Genomic DNA, 24,999 nt, shown 5'->3' with positions numbered 1-24,999 from the left:
ATTGTTATCCTCATTGTCTAATGCACTGGTAAGACTTCATTTGGAATATGATATGCAATTTTGGTCTCCTTCAATTAAGAAAAATGAATTCAAACTGGAGTAAGTGCAGAGAAAGGCTACTATGACAATTAAAGGAATGGAGATCGTATCTTATGAGAGGAGATTTAGGGAGCTTGGCTTGTTTAGTCTAACTAAACAAGGACTAAAGGGAGACATGACTGCTCTTTATAAATCTATCAAAGTTATAAACTCCAGAGACAGAGGAATTATTTAAATTAGAAACCAATTTTGGCACAAGAAAAGACAGTTACCTACTTTCTCCTAACTGGTATTCTTTAAGATGTGTCCCTAACACTTAAAGGCTTCCATCTAGGACACATCACACAAACAGTTGTTTACAGCCAGGCCCTAAGATACAACCAGATTTTCTCCAATACCACAGACAAAGACAAACACCTACAGATCTTTATCAGGCATTCTTAAAATTTAAATACTCACCTTGGGATGTGAAGCAACAGATTGACAGAGCCAGACAAGTACCCAGGCATCAGCTCCTTCAAGACAGGTCCAACAAAGAAAACAACAACACTACGAGTCATCACCTACAGCCCCCAACTTAAACCTCTCCAGCAGTACTTCATTAAGAATCTACAACCTACCCTGGGAAATGATCCTTCACTCTCACAGGCCTTAGGAGACAGGCCAATCCTCGCCTAGAGACAGCCCCCTAATCTGAAGCAAATTCTTTCCATCAGCCACACATCACATCTCAGAAACACTCATCCAGGAACCTACACCTACAATAAACCCTTATGTCAACTCTGTCTACATGTATATGCTAGTGGACCACCACGGGATCTAACCACATAAAACAAAACATCAGAGGTTCATACAACTGCACATCCTCTAATGTGATATATGCCATCAAGTGCCAGCAAAGCCCCTCTGCCATGTATATTTGTCAAACTGGACAATCTCTATGGCAAAGGATTAATGGACACAAAACAGATAATTGAAATGGTATCACACAGAAACCTACCGGGGAACATTTTAACTTGCCTGGGAACTCACTAATGGGTCAAAAAGTGACTATCCTCTTACAAAGCAATTTCAAAAACCAGCTGGAGAAAGAAACTGCAGAACTTGCCTTCAATTGCAAATTTGACACATTTAACCAAGGTTTGAACAAAGATTTGAACTGCATAGGCTGCTATATTCAACACCCTAATGACATCAAATGCTAAGTATCGGGCACTTACAGCCTCCTCTGTTAGCCTCATTTAGCATGGACACTATAATTGACAAGATTTTTTTTCTCTTTCCCTCCCCATCTCCCCTCTTTTTCTACTATTTATTGTTACCTCTGTAACCCTTGCTCCATTCATCTGAAGAAGTTGGTTGTACCCACGAAAGCTCACGATACCATCTACATTTTTTGTTAGTCTCTAAGGGTATGTCTACACAACAACGTTAATTCGAACTAACTTAGTTTGAATTAGTTAATTCGAACTAAGCTAATTTGAACTAACGGATCCAGACTAAAAAACTAGTTCGAATTAGCATTTTGCTAATTCGAACTAGCATGTCCACATTAAGTGGACACTGAACCGGGCTTAAGGATGGCCGGAAGCAGTGCTGGCAGGGCATCAGAGGAGGACTTAGAGCGTGGAGATGCTGTCTCAGGCTAGCCAAGGGCTGTGCTTAAAGGGTCCCGACCCCCATCCCGGACAGACAGTTCTCAAGGGTGCCCTGCTTGCAAAGCAGTCCTGGCTTGGATTGCCCGGACTACCCACACTGGGCACATCACACCACTCGGCCATCAGCCCGGCTGCACTTGCCGCAGGCTGCCATCTGGGGAGAGGGGACAATTGGGGGGCTGCAGGAGAGCTTCCACCCCCAGAAGCCCGCAGAGCCAGCCCAGTCCTCCCCATCGGGGGCTCGTGCCCCATTCCTCCCTCACCTTCTTCCACTTACCCTTCCCTAGCTCCTTTTCTTGATGTACAAAATAAAGATAACGTGTCTTCCAAAATGGAATCTGTCTTTATTGAACAAAACTGGGGGAGACTGGGAAAAGGAGGTGGGAGAGGGGAAGAGAGAGGCTGGGAGAGGGGAGGGCAACTAAAATGATCAGGGGTTGGGAACAGGTCCCATATGAAGAGAGGCTAAAGAGACTGGGACTTTTCAGCTTAGAAAAGAGGAGACGGAGGGAGGACAGGATAGAGGTCTCTAAAAGCATGAGTGGGGTGGAGAGGGTGCATACAGAAAAGTTCTTCATTCGTTCCCATAAAGAAGGACTAGAGGACACCAAAGGAAAGGAATGGGTAGCAGGCTTCAAACTAGTAAGAGAAAGTTGTTCTTCACAAAGCAAAGAGTCAACCTGTGGAACTCCTTGCTGCAGGAGGCTGTGAAGGCTAGAACTAGAACAGAGTTTAAAGAGAAGTGAGATAAAGTGATGGAGGTTGGGTCCATGGAGTGGTATTAGCCAGGGGGTAGGAGTGGTGTCCCTGCCCAAGGTTTGTGGAAGGCTGGAGAGGGATGGCACGAGACAAATGGCTTGGTTACTGTCTTCGGTCCATCCCCTCCAGGGTCCCTAGGGTTGGCCGCTGTCGGCAGACAGGCTACTGGGCTAGATGGACCTTTGGTCTAACCCAGAACGGCCACTGTAAGCTCAGGCCTCAGGGTCGGGGGTCTCACTAGACCCCCTTGATTCTCTTGCACACCTGCTCCTGGGTGGCCAGGCTGGCAGCTATCCTGCCCTAGACGGCCACTTTCCTGTGCCTAGTGCGGAGATCGTGGTCATGGTCCACGATGTCTGCACTAGCCCAGGAGGGTGCCCGCCTCTTGCGGTCCCGGGCAAGCTCCCGGGAGCCGCCAGCCTGGTCCCGGGAAGAGGGGGAGGGCTGGGGGGCATCGGGTGGGTGTCTCGATCCGTGCCAGGTGCAGGGTCTGCTGGCTGGGTGCTGGCAGGCTTGCACCTGGCACGGGCACTGTAGCCAGCCCGTGCCCCTTTAAGGGGTCCGGGGCCGGGAAGGGGGCAGAAGAGTTTCCCTGGTGTTGGCCAGAGTGGTCACCAGGGAAACCTGGGAAGGGCTAGCCTCCCACTAGTTCGAATTAAGGGGCTACACAGCCCTTAATTCGAACTAGCTAGTTCGAACTAGGCTTAATCCTCATAAAATGAGGTTTTCGTAGTTCGAACTAAGTGCTCCGTTAGTTCGAATTAAATTCGAAGTAACGGAGCGCTAGCGTAGCACCTATGAAAGTTAGCTCAAACTAATGTCCGTTAGTTCGAACTAACTTTGTAGTGTGGACATACCCTAAGGTTCCACAGGACCATTTGTTGGGTTTTTGTTTGTTTGTTTTTACTGTTAGTTTCATGTCTTTTGCAAGTTGCTCTTCAATTTCATTTTTAGTTTGCCTAATTATACGTTTACACGTTAATTATACGTTGCCTAATTAAACGTTTATTTGCTATAATTTATTCCCCTTTCTATTGTCCTCTATAGGATTTGACTTCCAATTTTTAAAGGATGCCTTTTTGCCTCTAACCAACTCTTACTTTGTTGTTTAGCTATCAGAGCTGGTACTGGCATAAGCAGACTAAGCAATTGCTTAGAACCCTGACCAGCTCAAGACAACTTCCTATTAGTTATTAGGAGGTGTGTGTGTGTGCACGTGCACATGCGTGCGCATGCATGCGTGTGTGCACATGTCTGTAATGGCACTGTTAGCTCTGATGGCATGTTTTTTATCCTCTTACTCTATTCTGTATTTTGGGTATACATTTAATTTGAGCTGCTCTTACAGCGTTTTAAAAATATTTCCATAGAGCTTGCAGGCATTTCTCTTTGTGACTGTTCCTTTAATTTCAGTTTAACTATCCTAATTTTTGTGTCGTTACCCATTTTGTAGTTAAATGCTATTCTGGTATACCTTCTCCCCCTCCCCCACGAGAATGTTCAATTCATTAAATTATGGTCACTGTTACTGAGCAGTTCAGCTATATTCACCTCTCGGACCAGATCCTATGAGCCAATTAGATCTAAATCAAGAATTGGCTCTCCCCTTGTCTATTCCAGGACTAGCTGCTTTGAGCCATTAATGGTGTCTAGAAATTTTATCTCTGCATTCTGTCCTGACATGACACGTTGCCAGTCAATAAGGGGATAATTGAAATCCCCCATTATTACTGAGTTTTCTATTTTTATAGCCTCTGTAATCTCCCTCAGTGTTTCATAATAATCATCGCCATCCTGGTCAGGTGGTCAGTATCATATTCCTACTGCTATACTCTTATTGCTCAAGAATGGAATTTCTACCTATAGTCAGTCTATGGCACAGTTTGATTAAGATTTTTACTATACTTAACTCAATCTTTCTTTCACATATAGTACCACTCCCCCACCAGTCCAACCTACTGTGTCATTTCTATATATTTTATACCTTGCTTTTACCATCTCTTATTAATTACCCTGATTCCACCAACTTTCTTTCATGCCTATTGTATCAATATTCTTATTATCCTTAAGCAGGCACTCAAGTTCATTCATCTTAGTAGTTAGATATTTGTGTTGCATTTATATATAAGCATTTATAAAATGTGTCAGCATGTCGTTGTCTGCCTTCATGTGCTATAATTGAAAGGAACTCTCATTTGACTGTGTCTTTTCACAGCTCCTGCACGTATTTTACCAACGTCTATCCTCTCCTCTTTACTCAGATACAAAGAATTCCTATTAAAAGATGCTCTGCAATGGATATCGCTGTCCAAACCATGTGATTCTCTAAACCTGTTGACTTTTCCCCAGCTCTTAATTTAAAAAATCCTCTATGACCTTTTTTAATATTATATGCTAGCAATCCGCTTCCGTTTTGGTTTACGTGGAGCCCATTCTTCTCCTTTATACTTCCAAAGGTTCCCTAGTTCCTAATAAATCTAAAACCCTCCTCTCTACAGAATAGGCTCGTCCATGCATTGAGACTCTACAGTTCTCCTTATCAGCCTGGCCCTGCATATGGAACAGAGTATGCTATGATGGAGATTCTGGACTTTAACCTCTTACCTAGTACCAAAGGCCTCCCATCCGAATCTTTCTTCTACACCTTATACAAAGAGGTGTCTGACTTCCATTTCTTTCAGAGCACTAGGATGTTAACCAGCTGCAGGCTCAGCACCAGCTCCAGCAGCTCCATCCCTTGGCCGCCCCTCCCCATGGGTTTAGTGCCAACTCCTGCGGCCCCAACCCCAACCCATGTCCACCTCCCTCCACATCCAACTCTCACTCACAAGGCTGTGGCAAGCGGTGTGAATGCAGGCCAGACAACTCGGGAGGAATAGAGGGTGGTTGCACAACCAGCAGCTGAAGAGAAGTGGCAGTTCCCCCTTCAAAGTGCTGCTTCTCTCTGGGAGGTCGCATGGCCTCTTTCTGCTCCTCTGGCCCATGTTTGCACTGTCCATCTCTGCCCGTGCCTTCTGCTCTGAGACTGCACGTGAGCTTGCCTACCTGCACTGCTCCAGGGTTGCCAAGTCTCCCGAACTGGATGCCAGTTTGGGAGAGTTAACAACCCTCTGGTCCACACAGCTTCTGCCCACTGCAGCCCCACCATGGAGCAGCTGCTCTCCCAGCGTGGGGAGTAGGAATGTTAAAATGAGGCTATTTTACTCATCGAGTAGTCAATCAAATTTTTATTGACTACTCAATTAGTTGATAGGGGAAGGAAGCCAGTTCAGTCCCAGCTCACGCTGGGACCAAACCCCACTGCAGCTCTGCAATTTAAAAGGCAATAGGAGTCAGGCTGCCTGCCCATCTGGCAGCAGCCTCCGTCTGTGGGAGAGGGTTCCAACTCCCCCCTGGGCCCTCCTGTGCATAGGGGCTGCTGCTGGAGCAGCTTCCCCTGACTCCTCTCTGTCCCCCGTGCTGCTGCCTCTGATAGAGGCAGCAGCATGGGTGGGGGCAAGCGGTACCTCAGTGATGGTGCTGGGGGGGAACCAGATTGTAAGCCTGCTCCCACCAGCACCAGCTCCCGCTTCCCCCCACCCGCTGCCTCTGATATAGCGGCAGCGGGGAGTGTGTGGAATGTGAGTAGTCGACTTGACTACCCCTAGGCTTATCAGGTAGTCAATTAATCAACTACTCTTTTACATCCCTAGTGGGGAGTCGGGGGAGGGGTGTGTGCGCCAGTGCTGGGCTGCATAGGACACTAACACTGGTGGGGACAGTCCCATCCACAGTGCATCTACAGGCTATGCCTACACTACCAGGGTATTTTGAAATAAGCTTATTCCTCTTCACAAGCAGGAGTTATTCTTTTGAAATAACAAGCTCGTTATTTTGAAATAACAGGCTTGGTAGTGTGGATGATCGCCTTGTTATTTCAAAATAACTCCCCAGGATAGACATGCCCACATGCGAGAAATCTATCCACAAGTTCTCTGGACCTTGGAAGCCTTTGAGGCTGAAATCAAGAGTCAGTCCATCACGGCTGTACAGTTGCCAAAATAAATCAGTCGGTTGCATGATTGTTATGAATTTGCAGGTGTTCAACCATCTGGTGATGTCAAAGTCCTCTCAATTAAGCCTGACATAGTTTCTATGTCAAGCTTTCACACTGCTGGTGTAGTCACTTCTAAAACACTCTTGACATGGCACACAGACACAAGGCTCGCTTTGGCAGATCTTTTGACCTTATTCACCTAGGACTCCTCAGCCCAGCTTCCTGGGGGTTGTGCCAGTGGTGCTGGAACAATTTGTATAGTGGGGTGCTGATGTGTTTTGTGTTTGTTATTGCTATGTCATGTCAGAGCACTCCTAGTTCCAACATAACTGGGTTGTACTGCTCACTAGACAGGTGGGACCATCCAAAGGGAAGAAGAAGAAGAAGGTACTTACAATAATTGAGTTCTTTGAGATGAACCTTTGCATATTCACATACCCTGCCCTCCTTGCACACTTTTTTAGAGTCTTAGAGTGAGACTTTCCAAATGAGTGGAGGGAAATGAAGGTTGGGTGGGCAGCTACCCTCACTTTTATACCTGGAGAGGTCTCCTCGCAGATGGGGGACGCAGAATGGATGAACAGTTTCAGCAAATGTGGCTGAATAGAAGATTTTAATGACTCCTGGCACAAGCACCTTGATTACACTAGGAGGAATATGCAGAGGCTCACCTTAAAGAACTCTAGTTACCTGACATCAATCTGCATTTTTATGGTCACCAGTTGCTGAAGGGTATGTGGTTCCACTCAAGCAGGAATTGTCGTTTGGTGCAGGGACTGCTACCAGAGCAGCCTTGATAGACATAGTCTCTTTCCATTTCATGCAAAAGTTCTACGGGTTTCCCTTACAGTAACATACCCTGAAAATCCAGCATTCTGATCTAATCCTAGCCATTTATTTTTTCAGTCTGCTCAAAATGGCTGATCCAAATCAGCCAGTAAGCTTAACAGCATTGAAGTAATGGTTCCCCATGCATAAACTGTAGTCTTTATAAAGCTTTTATATAAAGATTTTTACATGAATGATTGCTAGTTTTGTAAATCAATTACAGATAGAAAGCAAGAACCTGGAAGGAGCGGATTCCAGTAGAAACTGAAGATGATCACTGCCTGGTGGAATCACAGTAAATCAATGGCATAGCTGGAATTATAACTCAGGATCTCCTGACTTCCAGGTCTTTGTGAAGTCCACTAGACAGACTCCTGCCCCATATCAGACAAAGAAGGCCAAAACAACATCCAAGATTACTTTAAGGCACGATTTTTCAGCAATAAAACCAAAGTAGGCTTCTGATCTTGGCATATGAGATCAATCATGTGTCCTTCTCAGACACTATGCATATGTCTACGCTGCATTCCTCTTTCGAGAGAGGAATGCACATGTAGACAAACGAAATTGCAAATGAAGCACGGATTTGAATTTCCTGTGCTTCATTTGCATAATCACGTCTGGGCGCTTTTTTGAAATACCCTATTTCGAGATAAAAAATGCTGTTTAGACACAGTTATTTCAAGAAAAAAACCCTTCTTTTGAAATAACCCTTACTCCTTATAAAAAGATCCTGGGAAATTCAAATCCGCGCTTCATTTGCAATTTTGTTTGTCTGCAATTTGCATTCCTCTCTCGAAAGAGGAATGCAGTATAGACATACCCTATGGTATTTCTTTTAAGTTCTCTTCCTTTTGCTGGAAGCTGCCTATTAATTAACAAAATGGAAGCTGCTGATGTAAGTTGGTGAAGACAAGCTGTTCTGCTAAGTAAGGTAGTGTTCTACTAACGGGATCAAATTGCGTCAGGGTATTCACATGACATTCTGCTAATCTCTGTTCCATCTGTACCAGCAATCCCAGGATTTCATGCTCAGATTTCATAGCAAGCAATGACTCCTTCTCCTTAAATCGTGTAACCAGACGCCCTAACATTTAAAAAATAGAGTACCAACACATTTTTATTTAGAATAACCTTGTGTTGGTGGCCACAGCATTTTTGTTTAGTGTGTTTCAGAAGTTCAGTTGCTCTTATTTACTGATTAAATATGTGTGTCTTTTTTACAGTGATGTTGATTGGGTCAGAAGGACCTACAAATCAGGTAGACCTCTCCAACTAGGGATTCCTCCACTATGGGAGAGTCACAGATTGGTTCTTATGTCTTTCTCCCCATCACCATTTAACAATGGGAATGTGGTAGGGGCAAGACTGTGCATGGCCGAAGAACTATTGCATTCTAATGCGAGGCTTTTGGCTAGCCCCTAGGAAAGTGGCATACTTTACAGGAACTTGCAGACTTGTCTCAGATATGCCAGAATCAGATTCTCCATAGAGCCTATCCCAGAATTAGAGGAGCCATAAACAGATCTCTTGCTATTTCCTCTTTCAGTTGTATCCAGAGGAAACTAGGAGCAGCCAAGAATATAAGCCATGTATGTGTACACATTGTTGCGGCCATTCATTAAGACACAGATAATGTAAGCAACATAGTGCATAAAGTCATCTTGCAGCTTTTTGACATAGATCCACTTATATGTTATGTTATTTATTTTGGCCAGAATGTTTTTGGTTCTATGTTCACCCTCTTCTACTGCAATGAATTTTTGCTGCTGCCGTCACAGTAATCTATGGAGAAGACATAATTTATTCATAACTAAATGAAAGCCAGTGAGCTGTTAGTGACAGATATGTATTCCATGCACTAGTACTAGTCTAGATGTCAGTAGTAAAGTAGACTACTTCCCTTTCAGCAGCCTGTACTTGTCAAAATATATAGTCTTCACATTCTAAAAACTGCAAGTTGCTCTACAAGGGATACCGTATCTTAGTTATGAATAATCCACAGTTATGTGAATCCTATTTATTGAAATGAACAACAAAGTGTTCCTAAAAATTCAGAACATTGGCAATTCAATCAAATGAATGACTAGGCTGAAAAGACCTATTAGGCCCTGGTACTACAAATAATTGTGTGCATGCATATTTGAGTTCAGTGGAATTATTCCTGTTTGTAAACCTAAGCATGTGTATAAGTGTTTGCAAGATTGAGGTCTCTACTAGAATCATAAAAATGGTAATAAAACAGCAACTAAAAATATATTTTAATTTCACACTCTTGTTAAAGTCTTCAGGACACTTTACAAAAAACAAGTAAAGCCAAAATTAAATCATTAAGACAACAGATGAATAAAAAATGCAATATCTGAGCTAGTAAACAATCCCTTCTCCCTATTCATTAACGTATGAAAAATAAAACTTGAAATAATAAAATTAAAATGGAAATCGAACATTACTGAGTTTTGCCTAGATGCCAGATGTATGTTGCACTGTGGTGTACTGTATTTCTAGGGGGAAGATCATTCCAGATGCAAGTATTGGTCAGAAAAGGAACCATATCTCTGGCACACAGTGATCTGGTCTTTTAAGAAATATAGGTCTCATCTGCACCTGTACCAGACTTAGCACACCCCTATAGGTGGAGGAAATGAGAGAAGTCATGTACTAGGGAGCATGTGGCTAAAAACCTATAATGGGGTTAGGGATAAGCGCAATCTGCAGGGGCCTACAGGAAAATTGGAACAAAAGAGGACTCCAGCTCTGGGAATCAGTGCTCTATTAAGAGTAAGCAGTCTGGCTATTGAAGAGACCCTGGAAAGGAGGCACAGGGCAGATGAGTTTTGGAGGGTTGAAAGAAATTCCCACAGAGCCCACTCTCTAACTCAACTGCTTTCTCCTACATCAGGGGTTCTCAACCTTCTACTTTCTGAGTGCCCTCCCCCCCAACTATACAAATAATAGTGCGCTTTTTCCATATAAAAGCCAGGGCTGGCATTAAGATGTAGCAATCAGGGCAACTGCCTAGGACCCCATGTCACAGAGACCCCTGCAAGGCTGCATTGCCCAGGCTTTGATTTCAGCCTGGACCCTGGGCTTCAGCTCCATGCAGTAGGGCTTTGGTGTTCTGCCATTGGCTCCAGCAAGTCTGAAGCTGGCCCTGCTTGGCTGAGCCCCTGAATCCTCCCAGCCCAGTAGGGGGCCCTGGACTATCCTAAACTACAGCTCACAAATGAGCTATTTTAAGATAGCTCACAGGCAATTCATATAACATAACAATTCTTGCCAGTGTTGCAAGGAATCTACAGATCACATTGTACTTCTGTAAACCTTAATAAGTATTTTATCTTCCTCTGCATATCCCATAATTGTAAATGTAAATGATGTTCTTTCAGAGCATACATTAATGTGTCTATTACAAAGAAAGAGATTTTTACTTTCTATTTTGATCACAGTTAGACATTTTGATAGTAACTGGGTGCCAATTTACCTATACTACAATTATACCTCATTGAAGAAAAGATTTCTATTTTCAGAAGTAAATGCTTAAGTTGCACACACAAAATATATGCATGCACCAGAAGTGCATGAAAAGCTCATATTCCCCAGCATGCAGAATATAATTGTCTTGAAAAGTACCCATTTATCCAAATAGATGTAAATATGGGTTTTGTGTACTTAATAAGGGTACGTCTACACAGCAGGACTAAACTTGAAGCAAGCTACGCAACTTGAGCTATGCTCATTATGTAGCTTAAGTCGAAATAGCTTATTTTGATATTGGGTATGTATACACAGCACTTATTTTGAAACAGAGCACTCTTCCTCCGACTTCCCTTACTCCTCATACAATGAGGTTTATAGAAGTCGGAGTATGAAGCCTGTTATTTCATAGTGTAGACACCCATTATGTTATTTTGGAATAACGTTCATTATTCCAAAAGAATGATACTGTGTAGATGTACCCTAGGTGGATATCTGCAATTTCAAATGAATTGATTATGGAAGGCCTGGACTGGAGGCTCTATGTTTGAAATTTTTATTTTTTCATGACTTTTTGCAATGCGAACAAGAAAAACAGAAATAGATGGAGGAAGGACAGAAGGTGAAATAAGAACAGACATGGATTCTATTATTAACATGATAATTAAAAAAGAACTGTTTAATCATTTTGATCTGCCAATTAATAAATAACATACTTATAGTTTCCACACCAAACACATTGACTAATATACTCCAATCTCAACTTTACAATTCATATTAGTGGAGGACCTGTTTCATAGTTGAAATTTCTACGGGAATCACTTCTTTGGAATACATATGCCCAATCTAACAAAAATGAGGAGTAACGTTAGTTCGAACCAAGGAGTTTGATTCGAACTAATGTGTCCCAGAGCGAATCAGCTGGTTCGAATCAGCTGTCAACCGGAATAACGCGGGGGTGAGAGTATGTTAAAGAAGTATGGGATATTTAAATTCCCGCTTCATTAGCAATTTTGGTCGGCTACATTTGCAACCCTAGCTCGAACTAGGGAGGAAGTGTAGATGTACCCCTACATATTCACGGTAATACTCTGCATGCTTTTAATTATTTTATTGATACTCAGTTTCCATGTGCCTAAGAAATCATTTTCTTACAATTTTAGAAATGTGCGTCTGTCTGTGAGTCCGTTTGTTCCAGAATGCCTCCTAAATGGTAAGAACTAGGACCACCAAATTTGGTATGCAGCTGCTTCTTATCATAGCTTAAAGGTCAGGGTTTGGTTGTGGGATGTGCCTGGAAGTCGACTGTTTCTCATAAAATGGAAAGAGAGGGGCCTGATAGGAAGGAGTTATACTTTAGAATGAACACAGGGGGCAGCCAGGGGCCAGAGATGGGGACCAGGACAGCTAAAAGCCCATTGGGTCAGCAAAAGGCAGGGATGGAGAAAAGGGCAACTATGCACTATAGATGTCAGAGAGTTTATTTGTGTGTCTGTCTGTCCTCTAGCCGGGGCACATGCACCCCTTCCCTGGGTGTGTCTACTGCAACTGCAGCAGCCATGAACAAGCACTTCTCACTTGGCCCCAAGTGTCTGCAGTTAGAGAGGGCTAGGGTTGTCCTCTCTCCCTGAGACAGCCTGCATAATGAACCTCTTATCTCCAGCCCAACCCAGAATAATGATTTAAATGAAGAAAAAGAAGACTTATTTGAGTAAAGGACCCAAGCAATGCTGGGTAAATCTTCTAGTAATAAAATAAATCAGAACAAATAATTTCAATGTCAAATGTATCCTTGAGTAATTTGCTTTCTAGGAAACACACTAGATTATTACTAATCAAAATCTCAATCCAAAATGAACTGAAATCAATAGAAACATTTATATTATATTTACTCACTGATGACTTAGACATAGAGTCCTTTTAAAATAATCCATGATTACATCCAGGTATGTATACCTATGGTTTCCAGTATAAGTATTTAATATTAAAAGATATATTTGTATGGTTTAACATATAGCAACTTCTAGTAGACTGCTTACTTATTTCTGTGTTTAAATAAGGCACAACATGAATGTTACATATGTAATAGACTTTTTGACTGGGAACACGGTGGGCCTCAAAATGTGCTACTAGGTCTTTTTGGCAAATATAAATGAATCCTGCTTTATTGGTGTTCTTGAGGAAAAATGTAAATAAACCAATCACAAATTACAACAGATGCATCGCTGATACTTTTTCATTCTCCTTCCTGCTTACTCAGTCTACATTACAGCAACTGCACATACCTTGAGCTTTTTTACATTGGTGCAGGGATCATTGGAGAAACTCTCAGTATCTGAAATTTCGATGTCTTCGCCATAGAGAACTCCAGTTAGATCATTCCTCACCTGTTGTGGAATGAGAAAAAAGGTAAAACTAATGCATGAACCCACACAGAAAGGAGTAGATGAACTCTCTTGGATCATCATCAGAAGATTCAAACACATAAAGGATGAAAGATGTACCAATTTTCTTTTTTTCCTCTAAAACAAGACTGTATTTCCCTCCTCAGAGTCCAGCACAGCAACCACTTTCAGGTCTTCAGTTTTTCTACCATAAACTGTCACGGCAGTAACCTGTGTCTCATTCCCTTCATAACAGCGATCACTAAAAACAAGCCTCCCCCATGAATTAGTGAGCCACTTCCTTATTTTATCCGGGCTTTGGATCTTGTCCTCATGTAACATGTAATCAGCAAGCCATGGGTTTCTCCTCAGAATGCAGCTTCAGAGGTTGGGTCCGGAGGTGAGAATTTGCCATCCCTTCCTCTCAAGGATTTCCTAGGAAACCCACTCAACTAAAGTTTCATTCTTACATGGACATAATTTAAAGAGTCTTCTGAAGCTCAGAAAACTTCCCTTCATTTACATTAGTCTTGTCTCCTCCCTAGAGATGTTTCATACAATGCCACAATAATTCCACAAAGGTTTGCATTTTAATACAATGAACTCCTAAGATGCTGAAACTTAATTCAACAAGGTTTAATTTAATTTAATGACATCTGACCAGGATATTACAAGAAATTGCCGTTTCTATCACAGTGACCAAAGGACAGCTCCTTCACCATGACTATCTAATCTATCTATCTAAGTACTGTAGATTCATAGCCTTATTTATCACAATAAATTGATCATGGCCAACTTCCTTCTTTGCATAATGCTAGCTGCCTGATTTGATTATTAATAGCAGTGAAATTTGATAAGACATCATATTCTACATTCTGTCCTGCAGCCAAAGCCTTATTTGGTGTCAGAGTGGTGGATGGCAGTGACATCAGAGAAACAGTTATGGTTCCTTGACTCTTAAGAGTTGGTCTGCACCAGCCTCATAACCAGCATGAATGAAAGCACCCACATTTCTGCTAGTTGCATAGTATACTTATGCAGGACACAAAAGGATCAGGGGGCCTTGCAGTATGCCTCCTATCCTGTGGAACTAGATGAAGTGGCTAGCACTGGAGTTGGCTTTACACTTACCAGGTGATAGTTCTCTGAGCAGGAGAACTCTCTGCTGTCCACTTGTGGCCATAGTCTGGTCCCTTTGTGCCACCTACACAGTGAAATGGGTCTGGATCACAACTGAGAAACTGGGTGCTTGTTGTGCTATTTCCCCATCTTGCCAGCTGTCACGGGGCGAGCGCTCACTCCCAAGGAGCCTCCAGTTAGTCACTCTGGGTAGATCTACACACAATTTTTATTTTGGGAGAAGGATGCAAATAGCGCTGCGCATTTGCATCCTTCCTCCGGGTTTTTTTTTCGGAATGCGCTCTTCCAGCATTTACCCGCATTTACATGCAGCCAAATTTAGAAATAAACCCCTATTTCAAAAGACCCCTTATTCCTCCTACAATGAGGTTTACAGGGGTCTTTCAAAATAGGGGTTTATTTCGAAATTCAGACATCTGTAGATGTGGGTAAATGCTGGAAGAGCGCCTTCTGAAAAAACCTCGGCAGAAAAATGCGCAGCGCTATTTGCATCCTTCTCCCAAAATAAAAATTGTGTGTAGACATACCCTCTTGGAGCGCCCCTTTCCTGGCCACAGTGCCCTTTTCTTCTCAGACTGTCCTAGGTCAGTGCCCCTGCACTCTGAGGTCCTCTCCTCCTAGGGAACGCTCAATTCCCTATATTCATCTTGCCTTAGTGTCCCACTGCCTGTCAACATCTAGCCCCTTACCTCAGGAGCACACTGCAGTCTGAAATGGACACTCATCACTGGCAAGGGGGTGTGGACCTGCTGCCTTTGCCTATCCTGGCTACCTCCCTGCTGCTCTGGTACACTCAGGCCCTGCCTCAAATCCTACAGCCTGTGAGTGATATCAGGCCAGAGCTACCTAGCCCTGCCTGCTTTTTTCCAGCATTGCTCTCTTTCAGGAAGCCTCCAGCTTCCCTGGAAGCCAGGTCCCCCCTGCTCCCACCTAGAGCAAGTGTGTGTGTTCTCCTTCTCTCCAGGAGCCCTTATTTATACAGCCTCAGCTGAGCCCTAATTGGCTGTATCTGCCTCAGTTGCACGTGCCACTCTCTCAGGGCATGTCTACATTAGGAAATTATTTTGAAATAACTACATTTGAAATAACAACTCCTGAAATAGCTATTTCAAAATAAGCTTATTCCCCCAGGAAAGCAGGAGTGCAGATTTCAAAATAACCAGCTCATTATTTCAAAATAACGGGCGTGATAGTGTGGACGTTCCACTTATTATTTAGAAATAAGAGAGGTTATTTCAAAATAATTCCCTAGGGTAGACTAGAGCTCAGCCTTCACCCATGGCTGGGTTTTCCTCTTAAAGTGCCAGTGCAGGGCAGAGGCCCAGTCGCACCAGCTCATTACAAAGAATGGTGCTTCAAATTACAATTTCTGGAGCACGATGAAGAATCTAGCTATACATACTATGATTGCAGTCTAACAAATTGTTACTCACCCATAATTTCACTATAATAAAACTGAAAAAAAAATCATTGCCCTCATGATAGTCTTTTCATTCATTTGCAACAAAGTTTCAGAAATAGTAGGAAAAATTGATTATTGTTAAGTGACAAATTTTATACACATGGTCACCTGTCAGAAGTCTCTAACACTTAAAGTGTGACAGACAGGACAGAAATGTATATTTTACCTCATTAACAGTGTTACAGATCTATAATTTATATTACCATTCTCTGTATATTTATTATTACAGTTAATTCAATATGTTTATCATCTTTTTTTAATCAACTTCACTTGGATATACTTGAGAAAGCAAAGCAAACAAAAAAAAGGGGTCTACAAAGAGTTGGCAACATTTCTGGTTAATGGGAATTAGCAACAACCCTTTAGCAGAAGACTTCTTCTCCATGGGCATGAAATGAACTGTAATGCCTGTTTTTTGTGAAGATATTTTAATAGCCCAGAAGGAGGATACAATGATTAATATCATCCTTTTTTTTACATTATAAGTCCTGGGGGTTTAGGCCTAGTAACAGAGCAGAATCAGGAGGAGGTGGTAAGACATCAGTCCCTTGGATGAATGGCATTGCTTCCATTAGATAAACATGGAATAACTTTACTGAAAAATCAAGCCAAAATAACCCCCTACCGGCATAACCTGAAAAAAAGCAAAAAGCAAGAATATCAAGAGTAGATGGAACATCTAGGAGCAGAACAAATACCAAGTTTTGCGAGAGATAATTTACTCTGACCATACATGAATAGGGATATCCAGCATTATATTACTAAAGATCGAATGAAAGTAAGGTAAAAGAAGTCTCACAAACCTACACAATCACCATTAGTCAAATAGAATGAGCTGGAAACAAGCAAAAAGAGAGAGAGAACATAAGAACGGCCATTCTGGGTCAGACCAAAGGTCCATTTAGCCCAGTATCCTGTCTTCCAACTGTGGCCAAAGCCAGATGCCCTAGAGGGAGTGAACAGAACATGTAGTCATCAAGGGTATGTCTACACTGCAGAGTTTGTCCAGAAAAACTACATTTACATCCACACTGTAATTGCAATCTTTTGACACAAACTCGAAAGAACATAGTGGCTTTTCTGACAATGGTAAACTTCTTTCTACGAGGAAGAAGCCTATTTCCAAAACAGCTCTTTCGGAAAAAGGCGTGTGTGGAGGGGGAAGAGGTGGGGTTTTTTTCGAAAGAAGAGACCTCCAGGAAAAAGCATAGGTGCCCTCCATCTATAGTAATCACATAGTGGTGGCCACTCCGTCCATAGTAATCAGAACTTAAATGTGAGCTAGTGTCCAATCAATGTGGATGCTATCTTTTGAAAAAGCAGATCGCTTTTTCGATGCGCTTTTGCTGTGTGGATGCTCTCTTTTGGAAGAAGTTTTTCTGGAAGATTTGTTCCGGAAAAGCTTCTTCCAAAAGAAGCCTGCAGTCTAGACATAGCCCAAGTGATCCCTCCCCTGTCATCCATTTTCAGCTTCTGACCGAGGCTAGGGACACCATTCCTAACCCTTCTTAGCTAATAGGTATTGATGGACCCAGGGTCCATTAATTTATCTATTTCTTTTTTGAACCCTGTTAAAGTCCAGGACTTTATAACATCCTCTGGCATGGAGTTCCATAGGTTGACTGTGCACTGCATGAAGAGTGTTAATACTGTCAGAGTGGGTCCCTTTGCTAGGTCTGTCCCAGCATATCCTACCACTACCAAGTTGAGCAAGACTGACAGAGAAGATCTTAATTTATTTTTTATCATCAATAACATCTTTGGTGGTCTCTTCAGTGTATTTAGCTCTATATCTTTCACTATCTAGTGACATTCTGCATAAAGCACTCACCGGCACATTAGAGTTTTCCAGACAATATGTAACTCTGGAATTCAAGTTAGCTAATTTAGCAATCCATTAGTCTGCTATGCTGTTAAATCTTGAAGAGGTAAAATATGTTTATAGGTTATTATTCTAAACCTTCAAAAACTGTGTATGATAGACATAGTCTCAAAATATGTTGGTTTCAGACTGTTTCATAGCTAGAAATGCCAGCTTTTATGATTGAAGGTTATATTTCTTTTTAGTTATAATGTTCTTGACACATAACAAATGACTCATAATTTCACCTTCTGGATATTGATATAGATATAGATACTGATATTGATCCAGGATATTGATATTGATCCAGTCCATTATTGGAAGCATTCAGAGGGGTCAAAAGATAAGGTAAAGTCAGGGTATGCTATTATTGATAGATGTACCAGAAAATCAGTCAGCTGTTTGGAGACATTTTAAGTTTTAGTCCATTTATCCAGCTAGTTGAAGAGTATTTATCCAGATACCTTTCCTTTTCCTTTGTGTTTTCTTCTGTTTGTGCTCACTTTTTAGAGAGCTTTCTGTCACATTCCAGTGGAACAGACAAGAAGTATACCCTGGGTTTGTTCTTGCAATGTCTTAAATATATCTCTGAAAGTAGGTACAAAAGCACAGAGGTTTCGGATATTCCACCATGGTAGAGCATGTACAACTACTTTGTCCACTGAATCCATTTTTTAACTTACAGCGTACACCATCATTCCGTTATAATGTACCTTTCTCTTAAAGAGGTCAGATTTAGAAGCCTTCAGCTTCATTCCATGATTTTGTAACTGTAGTAAGATGAAGGCCTAAAACAAAAGATCACGTAGCACAGACCTAATTAGAGGCCTGAGGCCTAGTTAACAATGGACAAAACATGTCTAACAAAAAGCAAAGCTAAGCTAAGCCGTGATCAAGAGGCAGTCCCTACTTACAAAACTTGGTACAAACAGGGCTGAGAGTACAAAACACTAATTGGTAATAGGCCCAGGAGTAGAACAGTAATTGGTACTGGTCATAAGTTGAAAGCACATGGTATCACTAGCTCATTAAAAAAGACCTTGGTACCCACTCCTCACAGATACAGATTCAGGAAAGGGTATAAAATGACAGCATTATGGATAGAGATGATTTCATCAAACCATGAGGTACAGAGTGATAGGTGGTAATTAAGTAGTGTCAGAGGGTGACACTACCACCTGACAACTTCAGAGGGTGGAAACCTGACAGCGTCAGCAGTGATGTGTAACTTGTTTGCACCTGTATATAAAGTGGTGTCTTGGATGGACAGTCTTTGTCCAGCTGGGGGGTCAGTGGGAGTTTCCCACTGGTTGTGCTGAAGCCATTGTTGTAAATACATGTGTGTAGTGATTCGGTAGAGTCTACTGACAGCTATTACTGTACTTTGCTTAACAATAAATCTGGCAGGGCACCTTCAATCCTTATCTGATTTGTGGTCATTGGGGGCCCTCTTGGGGTCTGCAGTGGTCATTGGGATCAGAAGCAACCTAGGAAGGCAGTATAGTGAGCAGCCAATAACAGAGAAACTGCATGTATGAGCCAACCAGGGCCCAAAAGTCTTACGTAAAAGGGAGCAGAACAGAGCAGGATCAGTTGCTGGAGGAAGCCCAAGGAGAGAGAACTGTGGTCCTAACAACCTGTATTCTTTTCTAATCCTACTTTCAATCTGATGAGTTTAACCCAGTGGTAGGGAACCTTTTTCGGGTCATGGTCCCTGACTGAGAAGGAGACAGACACTCCTCACATTCCCCTTGCACACCAGAGCCTAGGGGAGTGCAGGCTAGTAGATTTTGTGTGCTACAGCCCCATGGTAGGGTGGGGATCCCTGGGGACTCAGGGGCTGGATCCAGGCAAGCCAGAGCCACATCCGGCCCCTGGGCCTGAGGTTCCCCACCCCTGGTTTAACCTGTCCTTTTTGTGAGCGTTTTCAGTCTCATGTGATACTTTAAAGTCTTTATTCAAAACTAGTTCTGTTTTATGGAATTGGTTGACAGATTTTTTTCACTGGGGTTTGATTTTTAATTTCTTTCACCCTGTTCTGAAGTGATAACTGAGGTACCGTAAATTAGCATATATAACCCGCGTACATGTATAACCCGCACCCATGTATTACCTGCGGTTTTTCTTTCATGTGTTAAAAAGATATTAGATTACCCGCGGATGTGTATAACCCTGAGGTAATGAACTGCGAGTAATGAACCACAGCTGAGGCCGCTGAGCAATGAGTGTTACCCTATTACTGGTATATAAGTCCTATGAACCACACCATTTTAAAACCTCTTCAATTTATAACAATATATTTGTAAGGATGCCTAAGCGCAAATCATATACATCAGATTTTAAATTATCTGTTCTGACCTATGCAAAAGAAAATGGCAATAGAGCAGCGGGAAGAAAATTTTCAGTCAACGAAAAGTCTGTTTGTGAGTGGAGAAAAGAAGAAGCATAGATAGAGAAATTACATCCTCGGAAAAGAGCATGCCGAGGAAAGAAAGGCAAGTGGCCAAAACTAGAAGAAATCCTGGAGAAGGGGGTTCTTGCCCAGAGAGACAGCCAATGTGCAGTGTCAATGGTAGCCATAAAGCTCAAGACCGGACTTATTACTGCGGAGATGAAAATCGATGATTTTAAAAGAGGCTCAGGTAACTTGGTTTACAAATTTATGAAAAGAAATAACCTTGCAGTCCATGCACGGACCTCTGTTGGGCAACGGCTTCCTGACAAATGGGATAAGAAGCTGCATGATTTTAAATGTTTTGTTCATAAAGAAATTAACCAACTGGACTTGAAACCAAATAATATCATTAACATGGACAAGGTGCCCATGTCCTTTGATATACCCGCAGCTCGGTCTGTTGCAGCAAGTGGAGTGAAGACAGTCGGCGTAGCAACCACAGGTCATGAACGCACCTGTTTTACAGTTGTCTTGGCATGCACAGCAGGTGGTGAGAAATTAAAACCAATGGTAATTTTTAAGAGGGTGATGATGCCTTGAGAAAAAATTACCATCCAGAATTTCTGTGGTCTGTAACAAAAAGGGCTGGATGAACACAGAGGTGATGAAGCCATGGACAGACAGCTGCTTTAGTGCATTAAAAAGCGGGGGGTTTTATCCAAAATCTCTGCTAATTTTAGATGTCTTGGCTGCCCATAAAGAAACTTCAGTTCAGAAACATATCAATGCCGTGGGAGCACATATCACCATAATTCCAGGTGGCCTGACTTGCAAGTTGCAACTACCTGATGTGGCTGTCAGCCACCCATTCAAGTGCTTTATCCATGAGGAATGGGACAATTGGATGACAAACAGGGAGCACACCTTCACTCCGGCCCGTCGACAGCACCGTGCAATTTACGTGGGAAGTTTGCAAATGGGTATTGGCAGCAACACTGGCTACTATTCGCAATGGATTCCGTAAATGTGAAATTCTTCCAGAAATCGACACGTCTAGCTCTGAATGCGACTATGACAGCAATTCTAACGCAGCACCACAGACCTCAACCGTCACCGAAGTACGCCTAGCCTAGGTTATGGATGTTTTTCAAGACAGTGAGTATGATGAAAGTTTTGATGGTTCTGAAAACTCAGACGCTGAGGAGGATGCTAGTTTTTACTGAAGTGATGAAGAATAAACGTATTCAGCAATCCATAGATCAATTTTTTTAAAACTGCAATTTTTAAAACAGTATTACAATTTATTTATTATTTTAGTAGCTTCACATTAAGTAACATTTTAACTTGTAATGTATTTTAATGTTTTTAGTACACACACCAACACTGCCACACTTATTAAATTAAATTGTTATTAAATCGAAGATGCTGATTTTATGATGTTGGTCTTGTCTTCATTTAATTTGAGTAAAAGTCAACTTGTATAAGACGCGATCATGTATAGCCTGCAGGAGGGGGGGTTGTAAAAATGTGTATAACCCGCGGGTTATATTCACTAATTCACGGTAACTAGTTTTTTAGCATATTTTTTCTGAACTGTGTCTAGGGACAATTTAGTCTCTTTACTTGTTTCAATTGGCTTAAGTGGCTTCTTTTTTTGGTGTACTTATGAGTTGTACAATATGATCTTTTAGCTCTAATAACATAGATGTTTCCTGGTCTTCTGACTTTCCATTTATCATAAATTTAGTGATTTTTTATATACTTGACTAAAGAAAATTTGCTTTGCACTACTGTTGTACTGGGGTGTACCACAGTGAAGCCCAGACAACCACAGAGTTCTCTTGGTCATCCTTTAGCTGATATAAAAGTCTTTCCACCTCTATCACAAGGTTCTCTAATTTGTTTCTCCTAGCCACAGTGTATGCAAAGAATAAAATCTCTCCTTGCTAAAACTACTCAGCTTTCTGAAGTTGTTTACTGGAGACATTTAGTTGACCTTGCAGTCAGTCATTTTCATCCCATATTGCCCTCCTTCCCTCAGTTAAAACAACTTCTGAAAGGTAAAATCATCACAGCTCAGATTCTCCTGGCTGGCTCACCAAATGTTACCCCAGGGCAATGTTAAAATGTGCATTTTTATTAAAACTTACATGATCATGCAAAAACATGGTTCATGTAGCCCACGGCTGCAGTGTTTGCAGGAAGCCCAAACCACTGCTGTGACTGAAGCCTGCTCATCAGAACAATGTGCTAATGACCTCTCAGCAGAGTATAAATCTTAAAGAGTCAGAAGAGGGAATAAAGAACTCCAACATTCCAACCAGGTTTGTGCAAAATACACACTAAATAAAAAAAACAACAGGCTACACTTAAATTAGGATATAGTATATGTTATGTTTGATTGCTACATAGCTCCCTTCTAAGGTGCACTGAGCAGTTGACAATTAACATAACACTGAGCTTGCAGTACTTGGGCCCCTCTATGTGATCTGAGTTGGCTACAGACCTGGAGCGCAAGCAAAGAACAGAGTTAAGCAAAAATTAAAAACAAAAAAATTGGACAAAATTTTTATTCACTGAAAAATGCAGATTCGGGTTTCCTGACACACTGCACTACTTTGTATTGGATTTGCTGAACGGTTACAATATATTTTTTTTAATTTGAAACATTTCAACATTTTCAAAATGAAATACTTATTTTTTTAATTTAAAATGAATTTTTGTATTAAATTGTATTTCAATTTTATTTTTAACATTTTTAAATATAAAAACCCTTCATAAACAAAATGTTTTTACTGAAACAAATGTTTCATTTGAACTGAAACCATATTTTTTCCCACATTTTCATGTTGCCAAAAAAGTTTCAAATTTTTCATTTTGGATTGACCCAAATGATTTTCTTTTTCAAGTGTTCAGATTAGCCCCTGAACCAGAAAATTATTCTCCCAGCACTACTGAAGAACACCACAGTCAGCCTCCCCTCCACACTCAGCTGAAGTAATCACTTTAGCCGCCACCAACAACCTTATGGAGAGTTAAAACCAGGGCAAACTCTCTCCTTTCACTTTTGTTTCTATACCATTTAAGCAGCTTGTTTTGTTTTTCTCTCTATACTTGTGTGACGATGGCCCCCTTCCTCTTTGTTTCAATACCGCCTGGACCTCCTTGCTAGAATTGCTCTGCTTCACTCTCTCCCCCTCTCCCTCTTCTTTTCAAACTGAGGCTTTTACTGCCCCCAAAGGCCTTCCTGGAGCGTTGGCTGCCCGGCCTCCCCCCTGGAATGCCTGGTCTGGGAGTTGCTGCTGTTCCTGTGGGTGAGGAAGTCAAGCCTTCATTTCCCACTGCACAGGAATCTCACTTCATCCTGATGTTTCTCTAGCTTTGAAGCAGATTGTTTTTCTCCTGCTGTTCCTGTACAGATGTCTTCTTTTTCTGTCTCAGTGGTGATTTCTGTTCTTGAAGGCCTATTTTCTGAAGAGCTGCCCATTTAATTATGGGAAAGAGAATAGTTAAGACTGCAACATGGTATTTGTTTTAAAGTTGAATTTTGCATCCTCTCAAAAGCCCACAAGTAGTCAGATCACCCTGAGGATTGGTATGCTAGTTCAGAGCTTGGAGTGCACACTTGTATTGCACATTTGAGTTCATTTTGTCAAAGGTTCACAAGATACAGTCCCACTCCTTCAAATTATCTGGTTTTTAAGATGTCCATATTCTTTTGTTTGTACAGAAATAATGACTATCCGAATCTATGCCCCTGCTGAGATGCATGGCCCAGCAACAAAAACAAGCTCCAAAACCTAATTGGCATAAAATGCTCATCTGTGTTTGTTGTTCTGGTATTTCCCAGAACTGCAGCCAGGCTCCCCACTGGAAAGGTGGGAGGGGCAGATGTGGGGGAAATATTCTTTGCAGCAGAAGATGCAGTGAATAGTAACGTGAAGGAACATGAGTTCAAGTCTCTTCTTCCACTGACTGCTGTTAGTATTTCTGTATACCTCACAACCACCATTATTAAATCCTCATATTTTTATCCTGGGAGGAGGCAATTGTTCCCATTTTGCAAATAAAATAATTGAAAGGTTGTGCAAGGTCACTCCTGGCAGAGCTAATATAAAAACCCACAGCACACCACTATGTCCTGTTTGTCTAGTGCCTAGCACAGTTGGTTTCAGGTGTATGGCTCAGGCTCCGAAGTGTTACAATAATATGAAATATGCTTTTTGAAATCTGTGTGCTTGGCTAACCTTTTCAGGAAAGCTGTTACTACAGTGATACATTTTGTAACCACCCAAAGACGAGCAGACACACTGAACAAGAGTACCATGTATTGTGAGGCAGGGTTATTTTTGAAGGGCCCACAGTGCCTAAAATGTCATCAAGGCTGACATCTCCATTCGTACACCAACTTTTTAACAACTTTTGGCATGCCTTGTAGTCATCTGGAGGAGGAAACATGCCCCCGCCTAAGACTGTCTCATCAGGTGAGGAAGAAGAGGAGGCCAGCACAGGCAATGGGTCCTCTTTCTCCACTTTTCTATCAACAGGATCCTACTGAGATGGCTCTTGGAGTTTGGTACAAGACTTAATACTGGAATCCAGACTGGGTGTCACCTGATGGATGGTGCCACATCTTTCTTAAGCCACAGAACAGGACCCCTGGGAAACTGGAGGTAATGCCCACAGGTTGGAAAAGGACCACTGGACCAGGGTAGGAGACCACAATGACCTCCTGGCCAAACCACTTGATGTACTCCTGTCCTTGGATCCATGCAGAAGTGGAAATGCCTAGAGAAATAGTGAGAGCGGCTTCTGGGACGAGAAGACTAAGACCCAATCTCTGATTCCGAAGAGGACACAGCTCTCTCTCTGGTGACCATGGAGGTGCTGTTCTCAATGGTTCTCAATGGTTCTGGATATTGGTGCCATAGTGGAGAAGTCCATACCGGGTCAAGCACAG

The 24,999-nt window shown here is 42.0% G+C and overlaps 1 protein-coding gene across 1 annotated transcript in view; it reads right to left on the bottom strand.

The window, feature by feature from the left end:
* The window catches only part of GABBR2 (gamma-aminobutyric acid type B receptor subunit 2), an 856,335-nt gene that overhangs the window by 465,692 nt on the left and 365,644 nt on the right, over nucleotides 1-24,999 (bottom strand). Inside the window, exon 4 of the mRNA XM_075921529.1 lies at nucleotides 13,083-13,184. Coding sequence (XP_075777644.1) covers nucleotides 13,083-13,184 — 102 coding nt within the window. The remainder of the gene's footprint in view (nucleotides 1-13,082; nucleotides 13,185-24,999) is intronic.

Source organism: Pelodiscus sinensis, chromosome 2, assembly GCF_049634645.1.
Source record: "Pelodiscus sinensis isolate JC-2024 chromosome 2, ASM4963464v1, whole genome shotgun sequence".
NCBI classification, from domain to species: domain Eukaryota; kingdom Metazoa; phylum Chordata; order Testudines; family Trionychidae; genus Pelodiscus; species Pelodiscus sinensis.
The sequence above is the reverse complement of the archived record's forward strand: the minus strand, read 5'-3'. Positions and strand labels throughout refer to the sequence as shown.